At 44.4% G+C, this 19,193-nt stretch overlaps 1 protein-coding gene across 6 annotated transcripts in view; it reads right to left on the bottom strand.

Annotated features, from left to right (window-relative positions):
- Cep112 (centrosomal protein 112) overlaps positions 1–19,193 on the bottom strand; it is a 363,872-nt gene that overhangs the window by 20,094 nt on the left and 324,585 nt on the right. For all 6 annotated transcript variants that reach the window (XM_050164302.1, XM_050164303.1, XM_050164304.1 and 3 more), the window contains one exon: positions 17,726–17,815. In XM_050164302.1, coding sequence (XP_050020259.1) covers positions 17,726–17,815 — 90 coding nt within the window. The remainder of the gene's footprint in view (positions 1–17,725; positions 17,816–19,193) is intronic.

The raw sequence follows: 19,193 nt of genomic DNA, 5'->3' as shown, positions 1-19,193 counted from the left end.
AAATCAATAAAATCAGCAAATGGAAGTGATTAAAGGCTGAGCCACTTTAAAGCAAGAGTTGCTCCATCTCCTGAAAACAAAACCAAACTGCTTTGCAAAAGAAATGCTAATAGTTTGCTTTTGTTTTTCCTAAAAAGCACTAATAAATGATGGGGATGTCAATTCATAATTAAAGAGAGGCGCACTGAACTTTGAGCTTTTGTAACCGAGACAACATTCTTTTTAAATCATGGTAGTCTGGCAAGGCACACGCAAGGTACTCTGGCTTCTTTGTACTTTTCTCCTCTGTACTTCAGATTTTATATGAATGAAACATGATGACTAATTCTTCTCTTTGGATCCTTCAGGATATTATTTAAACACTGGCATCTGGTCTAAGGGAAATTTAATGCTAAGTCAGAGGAGGATTTGAGAAATAGTTTACATCTGCTTCTCTGCGCCCCATCCCAGGAAGGCTGGGAGTGAAGACAGGGAAAGAACATGTTGCTGGCCCTGGGCTCCACGCTGGTGGGGCTGGTTCCTTTGCTGTAATACACACATTGGCTCTCCCTTTTATAAGGGTAAGGATTAATGCCACTGTCATTGTAGCAATGTCGTGACCTCTATAATGCTTCTTAAATTGAGGACAATGATGGACCCACCAAGCCTTAACACGTGATTTAAATCTGATCTGACAGTATTTAAACTCAGAAGTCCAGAAGGCTAATGGCTGAACAAGCTTGGGAAAATGTCCAGGGAACCAAAGAGAAGCCCGATGAATTACTGAGAGCAATAGCAATGGGCAATGACTGGGTGAAGGAGAAAATGGCACTTTCTGAGCTGGTGTCCATTACAGGGAGGGTCACTGCTGTGCATCCTTTCTGCTGTCCTAGAAGGGAACATCTTACGTTCCTTTTACTTGTACATCTATAATTTATTACATTAAGGCTATGGGCTTTAAACTCACTCTTCTCACAAATGCACACACGTGTGTGTTTATTGAGAGGAATCCCCGAGAGGCTGAAAAGTAGCAGTGACATTTTCGGTGGTCAACAATTTTAGGTTCGAGCATATTTTAAATTTCTCACATTTAGTTAGCTAAAAATGGAGACAGATTAAGATTAGAGTATAAGGCTTGTATACACAGGATAAACTTGAACTTCCAGAACCCAGAAGAACAAAATACACAGACATGTGGTATCACACAGGAGTCTGGCAGTTCAGCTGGGGGCTCAACAGCAAAGCTGCATCGCCCTGCAGAGTGGGGCCAGCCTGCGGCCGCTCCATGTGCATTCTGAGGGATGCACCGCATGCAAACAAACCAACATCAGTGGAAAGGCCACCTTTTGCCTTGTATTTTGTGTTTAGTTTGTCAACAAGTCATTCCCTGGGAACACCTATGCCTTGTCCTTTGACTAAGTCCCAGGTACCTTAAGTATGCTCATCCCAACAACACACATGGTAGTGAGCCTTTAGAGCTAAACCAGGGACTGTCTACCCATCCGGGGGCCCTTATTACCACAGGGGCTTGGACTTCAGCACTTTTCTTTTGACAATTTGATATCCTCCACCTGGGAAAGCTCTGTAGTCCCAGCCGTTTATATAATTCATAACCACAAGTACAGAGTAAGACAGAAAACACTCTAACGCCACCTGGCTCCATGGAGCACTTTAGAATCGACATTCCTGGGATTACCTCTTGGAGAGAGTAGAGACCCCTTTGGCAACACAGGTTCATTTCCCCACCTGCCCTGGGTGAAACTGGAGGAGCGTCCGTTCCTGTGTCTGGAACAATATGGAGGGCTTTTATTCTCTTAGCTCACCGTTACTGAGTCCCTGTAAGAGTTTATACCATCCTTTCAGACAACAACAGGTTTGGACAGGTTCTTTCTGCTAGGCCAGCACTGTGCCAACTGTCAAGGGATGTTGTTCTTGGGCCCTGAGGGCTTAGCCTTGCAGGATCTGGGCCTCTTCTCTAACCTGTTCTGATACCCAAGATTCTTACATTTTCAATCCATTTTCTCCTAGCAAACTCTTCAGGGAAGGTCTGATGCTTAAACATTTCAAGGGGTAAATTGTGATAGAAAACCCAATTGAAAAATAAAAGTTCTGGTCTCTGATATTAATAGTATGCCCTATAATTCCAGTTTTCAGCAGGAGTCAAGGCAAACATTTTGGGAGAAAGGCAGACGGCCCTTCCATCTGTCTTCCTTGAAATCACACGACGGGCTAAGACTAACTTTATTACTATTGCTCACACTACTGACTAGTCTCTTTTCCTTTTAAAAACGGTATCATGACACCAAGCCTCTACACACGGGCCTACTTCCTGGGAACCTAGATGTTGTGGGAAGGGATTAAACTTAAATCCAAAGTACCAGCCTGAGTACTAGTAACACTGGTGTCAGTGAAAACCACGGGAAGGGGAAAGAGGCCTATCTGGCTTGGGAATAGGGATGTCAATCATCACAGTGAATGAGAGCTGAGGTTAAGGAGGATAACATGATTCAAACAATGTTAAATTGTCCAAGGAAGATAGATGACATCACCAACGCAGAGAGGATAAGCAGCTGGAAAAAGTAGGGAGCAGAGACTAGGGGAGAAGGCAAAGACTGCAGCAATAAAGAAGCAGGGAGGAGGGTATCCTGCCTTAGAAGAATCTCTTCCATGTCACTCTGATGCCCTTTAGGAGAAGACTCTCCCACTCATCTTCTAGAACAAGTTAATGGTGGCTGGCACATAGTAGGCATTCAGGAAATGTCTGTAACAGGTTAATGGTGGCTGGCACATAGTAGGCATTCAGGAAATGTCTGTAACAGGTTAATGGTGGCTGGCACATAGTAGGCACTCAGTAGATGTTTGTGAGGGGTTTCCCTGGTTTTCCCACCAGGTTATTGATGCTTAGAAGAGGATCCCAAACCTTCTGCATTCTGTCTCTTCAAGATGTATGTTCACTAAAACTCTACTGGTGTCAGGGCTGACATTGGAAGTGCTTTCTAACAGGCAAGATCGCAACTCACCACGGTGTCTTGCTACTTTCTGTCTGTTTTGTAATGGTTGTAATTTTAAAAATTTCTCCTAACTGCAATTCCCAGGCACTTTTCTATTCGTGGCAGGATCTACATAACTGTAAACAGTTTTATCATGGCGTGTAACCCATTTAAAAACAGAGTTCCATAAAGTGCCAAGTTCATAACACTTGATGTGTTCGTCAAACTTCAACCTGACCTCACCTTCTCTCCCCATCGCAGACGTTCCTAAATGTCATGGCTGGGAAGAAGTGGTAAGAATTGACCACCAAAAGGCTGGATTCAGTGTTAAGAGGGTTGAAGTATGCTAGAGTGCCTGGGTTTGCTCTCTAGTACCAAAAAAAAAAAAAAAAAAAAAAGACAAAAACATGTAGCCAACACAATTCTTACGTCTTTAACAGTTTCTAGCAAGCTTCATTGAAAAGTCATTTCAGATCTTTAAATACTTTAAATACTAATGAAAATTCAGTAGAGCCTACTTCAGAATTAAAAATCTGATTGTCAGCCAAGTCTGGTCGCTCAGGGAATGAAGTGTGCTCACTAGCAGAGCAGGTGAGCACTTCGTGGGACATGCAGAGCAGCAGGTTCCCGGGACGTGGTGTGCTGCTGTGGAGGCTGTGGGGGGGATAGAGATTATATTCAATACAACTGCTTGGGAGATTAACTCACGGTGGCACCCTTGAAAGAAATAAAGTTCTGTTATAAAGAAGCAAACAACGATTCCATGTATAAAGATATGTCTACCAGCTCTAAAGGGAACTGCTTCCATAGACTCTGCTTGCTGAGGAGAGGGGGTCTGAAGCAGGGTGCAGCTGCTCGGAAGGGGAAATACCGAATCTAGGTGGCAAAAGGGAGACCAGGAGTCATGAGCTAGGAATCTAGAGGCCAGCCCATTGGTGGCACACAGACAATGTGCTGGCTAGTTTCATGTCAACGTGACACACGCTTCATTTTGGAAGAGGGAATCTCAAAATGCCCCCAACTAGGTTGGCGTGTGGGGGAAGGCCACTCCCGGGTGATTCGGGTGCTATAAGAAAGCAGACTGAGCAAGTCATGGGAGCACGGCAATGAAAAACATTCCTCCATGGCCTCTGCATCAGTTTCTGCCTTCACTTCTCGACTTGCTATGGGTTTCCCAGGACAAAAAGCGAGATGGCACTCTGCACAAGGTCTTATCTGAAGCCTCTGAAGAGAACTCTTTCCAATGCCCATGCAGGTTTTTGGGCAAATTCAATTTCTTACAGCTACATCTCCTTGTTGGCTGTCAGCTATGTTTTGCTACAATCATTGCTCATCAGGCTGTCCCCTCCGTCTTTAAAGTGCAACCGCATGTCTGGGTCTTCTTTTGACACTCTGACCTTTCCCACTGCCCAGCTCTACCTCTAGAGCTGGCCCTTCCCCTGCTTCTGAAGGAGGAAGTTCTCTCTCTGCACACAGTAGTCTTGTGTTTGGATTGGGCATACCACTTGGATAATCTGGGATAATCTCTTTTTAAGGCCAATTTGACTACACCCATTAAGCCTCCCCCCCCACTTTGGTCATGTCCATGGAGTCCAGAGATTAGAGTATAGCTTTCCATTGGAAGTCATTGGGTCTATCCAAACCCTTATCTCACAGGATATATGATTAATGGAACAGAACAGAACTCTGTACTCCATAGCCTGGATCGGGATGGCTTTCTCAGGTAAGTTTGTAAATCATCTAGAAAGAGACAGTTGTGAGTCTTGTGTCACAACCCCAGTTACTCAGGGCTCACGAGAGTGAGGCAGACGACAGCAAACTCAAGGCCTGCCTAGGTTACAGAGTCAGTTTTAGGCTAGCCAGGTCAATTTAGCAAGACCCTTCTCAGACAAAAGGAGGGAGGTGGGAATACAGCTCAGTGGAAGCATGTTTGCTAAACATGCATAAAGACTAGGTTCAGTCTCAACCCCAAACCAAACAAACCGCCCAGGCACATAATAATCCCAAAACTCTAAAATACTGAATAAAAAAATTAAAAGAAAAGCAAGTAGGAGTATTTGCAATTTGCTTAACTAACAAATCCGTAATATACAGAAGGCATCTTTAAAACACGATTGTTCAAATCAGAACAATGAAGGGGCACAGCGGCTCACAGAGAAGCAGGTGCTGGCCTCCCACTCCCAGCAGCAGTTGTGCCAGAGCACCAGAGGACTGACTGGACAGAGAGGATCAGGGCTGAGGGCATGGTAGAAGGCAGGACTGGCATTTGGGAGCAGAGAATGTGGTGCACTCTGCCAATGTCTAGAGGAGTTGATGAGAAGCTGAACAGATGGTTTAATAGTCCCTCACACACGGAATTGCAGTCTGGGACTTTCTAAGGGGGAGTGTCTGGTAAACCCATGCTTTGGGCACACGCCAAACAGGTTACATTCTGCGAGGAGGCGTGAGGGGCTTGGAAATGGACCAGCTCTTGCCAGTGATGAAGTCTGGTCTTAGATCATCTCGGTACCTGAAAATCAGCTGGAATTAGTCCAGGCTGCAAATGCTACTACCTGACTACAAATGTATATTCTGTCTGGAAGACATTCACATCATCCTGGAACAGACGTCATTTCTAGAACATTCCCTACAAAGTATCTACACTCAGCAGAGCCAGTTCAAAAGAAAGAAAAGTACTCAAAGTCCCAAACACACTTGCTTTAGATTATGGCTATCATACATAGGTTTTAAAAGAATTGAGATATATGTGCAACAAAATTAGGAAAACGATTGTGAACTTTGGTACACAATAAAAAGAATTAAAAGAACTAAGCAGAAATTCTAACTGAAAAACATAATCAATATTTAAGACTGGCCTAATAGAAGCTTAGATACAGTTAAGGAGAAAATTAATGAACTAGAAGCTAGACAATGAGAAAATATTCAGAATAAATACAGACACAGATAACAGGGTTAGGTTTCCTCCCACAACACAAGCATACATACACATGTGTATAGGCTCATGCTCAGGTGCACGCACGCACACACACACATTAATACTACAGTCATTCCAAATATTTACAATTTTTTAAAAATATTACAAATCCAGAAGGGTTCACCTGAATTCTATCAATTTTTTTTTGAACCGCTGGATGAACCTAGGCCTTGTACATAGTTAGTCAGGGGTTTTATTTCTGAACTACTTTCTAAACGCTCTATCAAATACATCTAAAAATTATTTTATTTTGTTATTTTTTGTATATGAGTATTTTGCCTTGCATGTATGCCTGAGTGCCACGTGTGTGCCCCTGAAGGCAGGAAGAGAGCACTGGATACTCGGGCACCAGAATTATAGTCATGAGCCTCCTGTGATTCTGGGGACTGGACCCAGGTCTCAGCCTCCAGGTGCTGTAACTGAAGATGTGCATTGTAGCGCATGGCACTACACGTGGATGCTGGGGGTGTGCACGCATGTTTGGACAGCAAACACTTAGCTGATGGAGGCACCTCCCCAGCCCTCAAGTCTCAGGTTCATACAGAAATGCAAAAGGCTGAGAGGAGCCTCCCATGAAAGTGAACGTCACAAAGACAAGGCTCAGCAGTACATGTTAGTCACGGAGCAGGCACCTGGTGAGCTTTGGTGAAGTTTAGTAGGTTTGTAGTTCACTCTCAGCTCTCCTTCAGTTTCCAAGGCAAGAGTTCCATGCCCAGAGTTGCCTGTCTTACTTTCCCCTGTTGATCAACTCACACGGAACCTGGAAATCTTAGGCTCTCAAGGGAACATCGGCCATCCTTCAGATTAGTTTTCCCACTTGTTTTCCCTTCTTCAGGACTGTGAAGCTCCAGGGCAGAGCAGTAAGATGAAGTCCGGCTGAGGTTCCTCCCGGGCACGGGGTGGAGCCCTAGCCCTTGGGCCCTTCTGTGGCTTCTGTGAGAACAAGGTCAGAAGGCCGAGTCTGTGCCTTTCCCACTGTCAGCTTTGACAGGTCAGTACCAAGAGGCTGAAGATGTCTTCTTTCTCTTCATCATCAGGACCTAGAGAATGTCCTCTGTCCCTGCAGAGCTCCTCGCCTCTTCATGTGCCATAGGTGTGCACAGACCTTAACTACCCATTTTCCTGTATCATGACAATAGGACCCTTACAGGATAACCAACAAGGTCTACACACAAGACCTTGCCAGGTCTCTGTGTAGAAAGCTAAGTACCAGGCCATCTCATTCAAAACAGGTCCACTCCTAGCATTTTAATTATGTCTACTATGTTGTATTCTTTACTAGCTTTTGTTGTTGTTGTTGTTCTTTGTTTGGTTGTCAAGACAAAGTTTCTTTGTGTAACAGCCCTGGCTATCCTGAAACCAGCTCTGCATACCTGGCTGGCCTTGAATTTAGAGATCAGCCTGCCTCTGCCTCCCTAATGCTGGGATTAAAAGTGTATGCCACCACCACCCAGTTTACTAGCTCTGTTTTTTCCCATTTAATTCAGTGTTATCTTTTGAGTTTGAATATTTGTAATAATTTTTCTTACTTACAATTAATCTGATTTTAAAAACGATATTGTTTTATTTTTAACTAAGTATGTGTGTGATGTCGGATTCCCCTTTGTATGCTGTGAATTTGTTTTATTACTATTGGTTAATAAAGAACCTGCTTTGGCCTATGGCAGGGCAGAATGGAACTAGGAGGAAAAACCAAAGAAAGATACAGAAAAAGAGTAGGTAGAGTCAAGGATACCCTATGTAACTGCTGAAAGAGACAGACGTTAGAACCTTACCGGCAGGCCACAGCCTCATGGTGGTATACAGATTAATAGAAATGGGTTAAGATGTAAGAGCTAGCTAGGGAGACACCTAAGCTATAGGCTAAACAATGTTGTAATTAATATAGTTTCTGTGTGATTATTAAGGTCTGCGAGGCTGGGAAACGAATGAGCAGTCTCTGCCGACGTGTGTGTGTGTGTGTGTGTGTGTGTGTGTGTGTGTTGTGTGTGTATGAAGGGGTACGAACATGTAAGTGCAGGTGTCCTTGGAGGCCAGAGGTGTTAGATTTCCCCTAGAGCTGGAGTTATAGGTGGCTGTGAGCCACGAGACATGGGTGTAGGTCCTCTGTAATAGTAGTATATGCTGGGGCTGGAGAGATAGCTCAGTGGTTTAAGAGCACTGGCTGTTCTTCCAGACGACTCAGGTTCAGTTCCTAGCACCCACATGACAGCTCACAACTTCTGTAGCTCCACTCCAGGAGATCCATCCGATATTCATTTCTGACTTTTATGGACACTCAGACATACTTTCCACTCCCATCCCAAATAATAAATATTAAAAAAACAAGGGAGTAGCATATGCTCTTACCCACTGAGTCTTCTCTCCATTTTCCCTTCCTTCCTTTTTGATTATTTTGAGGCAGGATCTCATTACTTCTGGCCTGGAACTTGCTACGTGATCAGGCTGTCCTTGAACTCATAGGTTAAAGGTGTGCACCACCACACCCAACCCTTTCTGATTTTTTTTTTTCAACAGGAAAAGGAGATCTTTTCGGCTGGACCAAAGTGAAAAGGAAACTAGAAGTAGCCAGTGGCATTTTTGAATGCTGGGGTCTCTTTGGGACGTATCAAGCAGGGTGAGTCGTCATCAGACTCTTGTCACTGCACCGCTTCACCCATCCTCTCCTGCCTCTTCTACAGACCCCGTGTTTTTGTCTCCCTCCACTCCTTCCTTCCAGCTGTTCACTCGATTCCAGGAATTCAGTGCTTAGCGGCTGCCAGGAAAGCAAGCCTTAGAGGATACTGCTCAGGGACACAGGCTCCTTTTCCTTCCTGGGAGACCCATCCCATCACCAAGGTTAACGCTGCGCAAGTTTCACCCACTGATTTTAAAAGGTGGTAAAGAAGCAACTTGGTTTTTGTGTTTGTCTAGTTTTTAAAGCCTCCATGATTTATTGGTTTGAAGTAAATCATTTGAGGATTAAAAGATATCTTAAAAGTTCTAAAATTAGATCCAAACTGTCATTAAAAATTAACTGAAAGAAGTAAGAAAATGTTATTAATTACTTCGTCAGAGGCGCATAAGATGAGTCCCAGCCTAGGCAGGCGCAGCCTGGCTTCCAGTGCTGTGTGGGAGCCCATATATCCTGGGCTTGCTCCAATCATCATCACTCAGTGTTTGCCGCAAGGACAGAGAGCCACTTCAGCAATGCAGAAAATGCTCTCTGGACAGACAGCTGCAATGGTGCGGTGGGTGCCTGGCTGATATTTGCATCTGATATGTCAGCAAAGCACAGGATTAAAACCGTGCAGCAGGCACACTGGGGATCCTGCCTCCTCTCTCCTCCCCAGCACAGTAAGTCCAGTGACGTTCAAAACAAAGACACTCTGAGTGAGCAAGGACGAAACACAGAGCACATTCACACCAAAGAGAGCTCGCAGTTTGCCGTAACAGTGCTGTGATGTTGTAAACCTTTTAGTGAGGGGCTTAGGCACAAGTGCTGGACTCGCCTCGCTTCTAGTGTCACCCCACTAACTGCTTTATAAGGAACATGCTGCGATGTGTGTTGCAATAAAATATATTGTCCCTGACACAGAGTTCAAGTGTTTGTTTCAGAACACAGACACACGCAGACAAGCTCATTGAGAAGAAGAGGTGGCCAAAATGAAATGCATTTTTGTCCTTCGTAACGACTCCAGCCTTGGGATGATGCATCGTGCCAGCTGTCTGGGAACAAATGTGTTTTGTTGGCACGGGAACAGAAGAATCAGTCTGAATTTTGTAAATAAACTGTGGTTATTAAAATTGCTTGAAACAAGCCAGAATAATAACCATTAAACATGAAAAGTCAATAAAAGTCTTTGAATTATATTTCTGTTGCAATTATTATTCCTGTTTTCATAATGTGCTCTGGGAGAAAGCACAGTTTCGAGTTGTTAGTACTTTCAAATAGAGTTCACTGCAGATGGGTTAGCCCACAGCAGCCTGGGCAGGGAAGTCTTAAAATCCATTATGGAAAATGAGGAAATTAAAGGCTTGGAAATCTGTAGAACCAATTCTTCCTTTTAACAATTGTCACGATTATTGCTGAATCGATTTTCTGTCTTCTCAGCATCATGTTCTTCAAGGCTGCCCAGGACCCCATGGATTTGCTGGCTGCCCTTGTGATGACTCAGGTGGTTCAACCTGAAGCAATGCTATAAAATACAAGCTTTGAACGCATCGATTTGGGGTCCGCTCTATCCATGTTACTCCCTGGCAGATCACTGAGCACTGTGGGAGGCAGCAGACTCTTTGGGAAAACAGACGCTGGCAATTGAGGGGTGCAACAATCTGAAGGGCATGAGGCACTGTGGGGGACTGTCATGCTGCTTAACACTAAAACCTCCAAACTTTCTTGGTCTCCAGGGCTAGGAGGGAAGAGTCAGAGTGCTCATTCTATCTGTGGAGACAAGAGAGAACTATCTGGATATCTTCCACTCTGGCCTTCTCAGGACACTAAAAAAAAAAAAAAATCCCTATTATTGTGCATGTATGATGTGTGTATGGGTCTGCCATGAGATGTATGTGTGTGTTGTAAATCAGAGGAAACTTTTTTTTTTTTTTTTTTTTTTGAGACAGGGTTTCTCTGCATAGCTTTGGAGCCTGTCCTGGATCTAGCTTTTGTAAACCAGGGCTGCCCTCGAACTCACAGAGATCTGCCTGCCTCTGCCTCCCAATTGCTGGGATTAAAAGCATGCACCACCACTGCCTGGCTCTGAGAAGATCTTTTAAGAGAAACTCAGATGGGAAATCTGCCCAACTTTAGAAGTGAGCAGAAAGAAGGGTTGTGTGGAGCAGGTGCTGGCACCCCTCTTTGTCTTAGTTTTCCCTGGGTCCCAGTGCTTTGGGTGCTATAATGTCTGGGAAATAGCTAAGGGCTGCTAAGGATGTGAGAAGCCATGATCTTGTCAAATGAAATGACCACCTCAGATGAATAGCTGGAGTATTATTTTCATAAAAGTTTAGGTAGACAAATATACGACTAGAAAGTCACTTAGACTATGTTTAGGAGGTTATCCCCAAAGGCCCGTATCCATGAGCCAAGATCAGTGGCTTCTTAGCAAATCTTCAACCTTAGACTCCCTGTAGCGTGTGATGCTGATGCTGCCAACCTTCCTCTCTGCGCTCTCTTCCCTAGCCTCTCTCTCTGCCCTGTCACTTCTCCCTCTTCATTTCTCCCTCTATACTCTCTGAGCATAGCAAAGAGCGGGGTGGGCTAAGCGCCTATATACAGACCTAACACAGTTCCAGTACTGCCCTCAGAGCAGTCAGTAACCAGGGGAGTTGGGTGGGAAAGCCTTCAGTGGAGATCACAGGAAGTGTCACAAAACACAGGGAAGGGGGAGGTTCCATATGGGTCTGAGACAGCCAAGCCTTCCCAGAGAGACTCACAGGGCTCACAGGTGTCCTGAAGGTGGGGGTCCTTATCTTACAGGGCACAGACTGCTAGGGGGCATTCTCCTGCTCCTACAGTATTCAGTTCTCCTGGCTCTGCTCTTACCTTCCTATACCCATTTGATTCCTTCATATCTGCCTCTACTTTTTGGGTTCCCTGAACTGGCCCTGACCATGCCATTCATGCCCTCTTGGTGCCCATCTTTTTGCTGTGGGCTTCTGCTGTAGCCCCTCTGAGCGGGTGCTCACAGCTTGAGGACTCTTTCTGGAGCTGGTCATTCAGATCTTCAGCTCCGTGTTCCCACGGGAGCGTCACTTCTAAACATCTCATATGCCCCATCTAAGAAAACACTGTAGTAATGTCTACTGTGCATCATCTTCTCATTTAAAAAATTCTGCCAGTTTTGATATATTCCTTTCTTATTCTTGCTTCCACATCTATGTTTTGTGACGTTTTTCTTGTGAGTAAATCTATGTACCTTTCTATTCTCTTTGACAACATCAAATTCAAGTTTTATTTCGATGCTCTGAATGGGTCTCTTATCTACTGTTACCGACTACTCTTAGCAAAGGATAAACTAGACCATGTAGCACTTCCTATCTGAAAGAAGTTTCCAGTTGCTGACAACATTCTGACAAAGACTCTAACTCCCAAGCCCTGCACCTGAGACTGACCACCCATTGCCCTGACACATTCCCCCATCTGTGCTTAGTAAAGAGCAGACGAATACTCAGTAACAAAGCAATATTTTTCTTCTTCTTTTTTTTAATGGACAAAATGAATGAGACCAATTTTCTGGTCTTGTTTTCCTATTTGCTAATGTTGCTTCTGGCCACACTACTGCTTAACCTCCCCTGACTTTCAGGGCAGCTTTGCTTCGCAGCTCCCTGGTGCTGTCCCTACTGGAATATGCCTTTCCATGGCTCATTTAATGCCTAGCTCAGAGCCCCTTCCCCACAATGAATAACTAATTACACACACCACAGCCGCATGTTTCATAGTGTTTAAAGTATTTCTACATACACTGTCTTGTTTTCATGTTCCAAAGAGCCCTGTGGGAAGAAGGTATTACTAAGTTTACCTAGATCACATGATTAGATCACGTGACTAGTAGTGACAAGGGTGGATTTAGAACCACGATGCTGGATGACTCCCAGGAAACCTCTTCAGTTTCCTCTCCTTGGGTCTTGATGGGGTCTCTGGAACAACCTCAGACCTAAGCACACAGTGACCACAGAGACTGGTCACTAGATTTTCTCTTAAGTTAACCGACGTGTTTAGGCCTTAGTCATGAAGTTGGGGCTACAAAGCTGTGACTGAAGTGGGTGGGGCGAGTGACTTTCAGAAACGATATATTTTAAGACAACTATGGGCTACCTGTGCCTCTACAGTCTAGACCAGGACACATCACACACTGTTAGGAGCTAAAGCAGTGGGCTACAAAAACCCCTGGCCAGAAAGCTGGAGTGGTCCCCAGGGTAGCCTGAGGTGGTGGGGTAGGTTGCCGGAAGTGGAAGTGGCAGCTCTTTCCTAACTAGCCATGGAAGGAGCTGCTTTACCTGGGCACCTAAGCTCTTGTAATGACTCCCTATCAACACGGCCAACCCCACATAGGGCACAGGGAACACAACCTTCTGACTGAACCCTCACCTTTATCTCCTCAAACCAGGAGGATGTGAGGGAGCATCAAGGCTCTTATTCCTTCCGTGACTTAGACTGCGTCTCTGAGACTAGCAGAAAGAAAGGCCTGCTCTCACTCCCTGCTGCAGTCTACAGCAACACCTGGCTGGCTTCATGGTGTTGTGAGCCTGAAAAACCCTTGCCAGCAGGATCTACAAGCGCTTATCTTGGTATCTTCTCATAGCCGTCATTGTCTTGCACAGAGAGCCCGTGAGGACTAAAATGAAGCATGGATAGGCTTGGTAGACTACTTGCCTAGCACGTAGGAGGTTTTAGGCTCTATTCTCAGCATCAGGTGGGGAGAAAATATAAAACAATTAGTAGAAAAAAAGTACCTACTTCACGAAATGGTCAGCACTGTAAGTTCTTTATTACGAAGTGTCGCAAGTGTTGGTTTTAAAAAAAATACTTATTTAAATAATTTTTCTGAGAAACAAAGTGATCAATGTAACCAAATATGAAAAAAGAAAAAAGTCAATATATCAATAGAGCCCACCAGACTTAATAAAATCTTTCTTCAGCCACCAGCAAAATCAGTTAAATCCTTCTGAAAGCCAATCATGCTTTTAACGTTTAGATCACCAGTCCGAACAGGAGGCTTTGTGCATGTGATTTACTTCCCACACTGTATAGGCCAGAACCTGGCTCTGTTTAGTGACATTGCTATCAAAATATGATTCATACAGCATGAAATATATCAAGTATGGGGCTGGAGCAATGGCTCAGTGGTTAAGAACGCATATTGTTCTTGCAGAGGACCTGAGTTCAATTCCCAGCACCCACATCAGGTAGCTTACAACTGCTTGTAACTCCAGCTCCAGGGAATGAATAACCCTAACATTAGATACATGCACAAACACAGACACACACATCTACATATAAATAAATAATAGTAAAAATATTTAAAAAGATACCAAGTAAAAGTTCAAGTTATTTCTTTTTTCCTTTCTTTTCTCTATAATTTGCCAGGTAAATCATCTATTTTCCTTGTGAATTACAAAGCATTTGATCCCAAAGGTGAATTTTAGTTTTAGCCCTAATATTCTCTTCTGCACCTGAACTCAGATGACAGACAGCATCTGTCTATTTTACGCTGCGTTACCAAGATGGAAATTAACGTGTGGGGAGGGAGCAGAGCATACCCAGCCCCATCCTAGCCTGGGTCAGCTACTTTCAGGCCCTACATCAGAGGTGGCTTAGCCTTTCTGGAGGGCTGTTTCTGTGCACAAGGAGGAAGTCTGGTCAGAGCTCTGAGCCCTCACCCTTTCCTGCAGTTTTGGGTTTCTTACCCAGATCTTATCTGGAATAGGAAATACATAACTCCGATGTGGATCAATATAATGGTGATTATGCTTATTACTATTTGGGGATTATAGGAAGAATCATGTGTTAGTAAGATTAATTTAGGAAACTAGTTATTTTCTCAATTCAGTTCTCTGAATCTGCACATAAGGGCCAGTGGTGGAGACGTGTTCTCCGCGGCTCTGCCTGGCTTGGTGATCTGCCAGTGGAGACAGTGGAGCTGATGGTACCGAGGCGAGTGGGCAGAAAGGATGCCACCCATCAAGACCTGATGAGAAGGAGCCTTTTGTTTTTAATTAAAAGCATAACTTTTAAAATGCCTCATTCATTTTTTGTTTTTATAAAATCAAAACACAGGAATTTTTCTTAAATGAAAACCAGAGACAGTTTAAACATTTTTTTAAGCAAGTAAGTTATAAAAAGCAGCCTAGGAAATTGTCTTCTGTAATACTGCCAGTTTCAATTTGTTTTTTTTTTTTTTTTGGCTTTTTATGCAGCTAGTATCAGGATAATAATATTTAGTTGACAAGGAAGAGAAGAGAGTTCTAAGTAGCTGTTTTACATTCACTTTAGTTGTGCGGCTTGGTGATGTGAGGCTAGCTACTGTTACTGGAGACACTTTGATGAGCGCTTGAAAGGAAAGTCATATCACAATGCTGCCAACACTTTAGGTAGCCCAAGTCCTACGAAACCATCACCACAGCAGTACTAATCCTTTTTGACTATTTCTCTTCGGGTCATAAAATGAAAGGGGGAACTGGGTGGCGGTGGTGCACACCTGTAATCCCAGCACTCAGGAGGCAGAGGCAGGTGGATCTCTGAGTTGGAGGCCAGCCTGGTCTACAAAGTGAGTTCCAGAACAGGCTTCAAAGATAGACAGAGAAACCCTGTCTCAAAACAAAACAAAACAAAACAAAATGAAAGGGGAAATACAAGTCAAATTTAGATAAAAGGTTAAATTAAGTTATAGATGAACATTATTAATTTATTAAGTACAGATTCCTTGCTGCTTGTTCCTGTGGAAACAGCTGACCTTTCTGTTCTAGTTACATTCTAGGATCTTGTGCAAAATACCTAACAGCTCACGGTAGCAATGACTAAGACACATTCAGCTTCATCCACGGGTATTTCCTGACGTTTCTTTGGTAGCCTAGTAGAAGATATCAGGAATTAGTGTAAGAAGTATTCTAAAGAGCTATTGTCACTGCAAACATGAAAGCAACTTTGATGATCAAAAAGAAGTCAGCAACAAAAAAGGCTGAAAGTAGTTCCTGAATCCTTCCCTATTGTTCATTTGGGATTTCTTGATTTCCCAACTCTCCACATATTATGGAATTTTCTGTGTGAAGTTTTGCCATGAATTTAAGTGGTGTCAACAAAGTTTTACCTTAAGTCACATTTTACCACAAAACGGAGAAGCTGCAGCCCTCCAGGGAGCCCCAGGAAGTTTTTTGCTTTTGAAAAGCTTGTTTTTAATTCTTCTGGTTACATGTGTCCTGGACAGGGGACGGTGCTCAGGTGACCTTCCTGATAACTACACTCATGCTGCTTGGGCCTGCTCGCCACCACACTCCCACCTAAGGACGTGTTTTCTGCTGTGGCCAAACCTGCCCTGTGCTCATTCCCTTTGCCCTAAGCGTTTCTCTGCCTGGGAAGGTCAGTGGGACTAGCTATCCAGGCACTCAGAGCTCCAGGGTTACTTTCTTGTCATCCTTTGTAAGCCTGGGATTTGAACCTGGCACCAGTTTGCTTCTTCCTTTCTTACACTAACTAGAAATGAGCCTTGAGGTTGTCACAGAGGAACAAGGTCTGGAATCCAGATGACTTGTATCTGACAGCTCTGTTAGGTGTGGTCCTATGTGACCATCTGGAAAACAAAGATGGCCATGCTGACTTTGATGGTCACAGAGAGGACTAAATACTTCTGTATAATGTCTGTTCCCTTGCAGACATTTGGAAAGTACGGGTGCCTTTTTTTAAATCAGAGTATTTCTAATGTTTTCAGCTCTATGACACAGACACTATGTAATACACAACATACAAACACATGCATATGTGTTGTGAAAGCAGAACTATCCATGTGAAATGGATTCTACTGGAATACACCATGACGTGGCTAGCAGTAATAGGAGTCAAGTAAGTTTTAACTTTTTAGGTTCCATATGTTTAAATAAAAATTAACTCAGAATGTATCGCACATGTGAATGCAAATCACACAACCATAAAACTTTCAGGGAAAAAGGAGACAATCTGGAACTTAGTGCTAGGACAAAGCTCTTGGTTTGACACTAAGAACCTGATCCCTAAGAGGAAACGCTGATAAACTGACCTCATTAAAACCCTTTGGTTAGCGAGTCTGTTAACATGCGGACGCATTTGACAACTGCACAGTGCAGCAACTGTGAGAACGCAGCACCATTTTGTCCCATGCCTGCCGTGAGGCCCTCTGTCAATATCTCCAGAGATACATAGAGCCTCTGTGACCAGACCTGAACTCTTACGTTTTTCAAAAGTCAAGTGACCCATCCCTGAGACCCTGTGCTGAAGTTCACTGACCCAGCTGAGGTATCCGTATCTGGGGACACTCCTGGTGGCTTGTGCCTAGTGTACTGTGACACTGAGGAGGTGGTGGCTGAGGACAATGATCACCCAGGATTTCATTAACATTCGTTAGTCTCTGTTGGTCCACTGCTAAAGGTTTTAAAGTGTCAAAATTGCCACTTGTTGTAATTCATAAAAACTAAGAGTTGAGTAAAAATAAGCCTGTCATTTCGAAATAAAATAGGTTATTAGCTATTGTCATAGCTTATTTTATTAAAAGAATAAAAAGAAAGAGAACTTTAAAACTCAAAAGAAAACAGGATTTATGCCTTTTAACTAAATAATGTGCATTGATTTTATGGGGCTTTATACAGTCAGAATATATGTCCACTTATTTTTAAATGATGGTGTAGGAGACACTGGTGCCTGTCTACCCAACATCTATTTCTCTGCTTCTTTGTTTTCCCCCTTTCTTGAGCAGCCCCACCATCAGCTGGCAGAGGAGTGAGTCGAGAGCTCCCCATGCTCAGGAGAGGCTGGAAACCCGCTACCCTCAGCCTCCAGAGAGCACAGATGTGGGCGGGATATGTGGCAGTGCTGTGGCCATCCTGGAATTGCTTTGAGAATGAAGCCACCAAAGGCGGCAGAGCCACCAGAATGTCAGAGAGGCAGCTCCCGGGCTTTCACTATCTCTAGACCGCCTCTTCTGGGTGGCAATGCTCGTCCTTGTTTCTGATGGCCCCGTGGGGCACTCTGTTCTCAAAACAAGCGGATGCTAGCTGACACAGTGAAGCAGCCACTGGGCTGGAGGACGGAAGAAAGCAACCAGAGAGGACGTACCTGCTCCTGTGCCTCCAGCTCTTTGTGCTGTAGCTTCTTCTCTGCACTCCGCACCTGATTAGAGCGGGTTTCCAGTTCGTCTTGTAAAGCCTGCAACAGTGTAAAGAAATACAGCAACATCAGAAACTAGTGTACTTGAAAAAGCAGCCTTGCCACATGAATTGGTATTACCAAGGCCTTGGATGCTGGCTTTTTACTGTTGTTTCGAAGAGTTTCAGCAAGCAAGCCCGGGTTTTGTGTGCTAGGCCCACATTGTTCGTGCTGGAATAAAACCCTACAAAGAAGTGTGCTGGCACATGACTGCAGTCCCAGCCCTCGGGACGCTGAGGCAGGAAGACTGCTGAGAGTCTGAGACAAGTCTAGGCTACATGGCAAGACCCTATCTCAAGATGCCAAAAAGTCATAGAAAATAAGCCCGAATGTATAAATGAGATAAGTTAGCAAATGTCGATTATTACTGAAAGTCTCCTATTTCCAGCATAGGGCTATGACCATGTACCAAAGAATGAAGTTATTGTTAGTTAGAGCAGCCTTACCAGTCAAAGAATGAAGTGTTGGAATCTATAGGTATTGTGATATCGAATTATAATGACCAATTCATAGTAAACCTAAAGGACTCTCCACAGCAACTCAGGATAGTGTGGAATTTGAAGAACCAGTAGGACGTGGACAGAGGTGACCTTGCGGTTGCCTAGTAGCTGTTAGAAGCAGATTCCAGGTCACGATGGGGAGCTGGGAAGCCACAGAGGTCTACAGTTATCATCTTGTCAGTTACCATTTTAAGTAAAAAGTAAGCTAGAAAAGATGCAGCATCCACGACAGTAACCCCGTATCATTGCAGAAATGAGACACACAAAGTTACAGCGGACAGAAGCATGGGGTAGTAAGAGCAATGACCAGTCTCGGAGTGAACCTCATCCAGCCAGTATGACTGCATTCTGCTGAGATTGTGACAGCGTCCCTACAGGTCATGAGAAGGAAAACCACAGGGCCCTCCCAAGTCCCCAGGCCCACGTTATAATGGTGGGGTAGCGAGCAAACAATTGAGTATAATATAGATCCTTGGTCTGTGCAGGGGAGAGACATGGGGGTGGGGCGGGGAGAGGCTATCCTGGGGAAAAGGTTACAGTTCTAAAACAAATGGCTCAAGAAGGGTTATCTGAGCAAATTTTGGCAGCAGAGGAGAGTGCAGGCCACGTGAACCGTCAGGAGAGCAGTCCTTCCAGGCAGAGGACACTGAATGTACCAAGACCTCCGGAAGCCACAAAGGTTACGGTGGAGATGGAGCAGAGGGGGGACGACGAGGTCTGAGGCTATGTGGAGGTCACGGTTGGTGGAGTGGTCGAGCGTACAGAGATGGGAAGCTGCTGGAGGGCTCTGAGCAGGCAGTGCTTCAGTCACAGTCTAGACAGGGGCAAGGTAGACAGCAAGGCTGGTCAGGACCCTCCGTGTCCTGGGAAGCAGTGAT

Source organism: Alexandromys fortis, unplaced genomic scaffold (genome assembly GCF_014885135.2).
Source record: "Alexandromys fortis isolate MF-2015 unplaced genomic scaffold, M_Fortis_MF-2015_v1.1 scaffold_156, whole genome shotgun sequence".
Taxonomy (NCBI): domain Eukaryota; kingdom Metazoa; phylum Chordata; class Mammalia; order Rodentia; family Cricetidae; genus Alexandromys; species Alexandromys fortis.
This window is presented reverse-complemented; position numbering and strand designations above follow the sequence as displayed.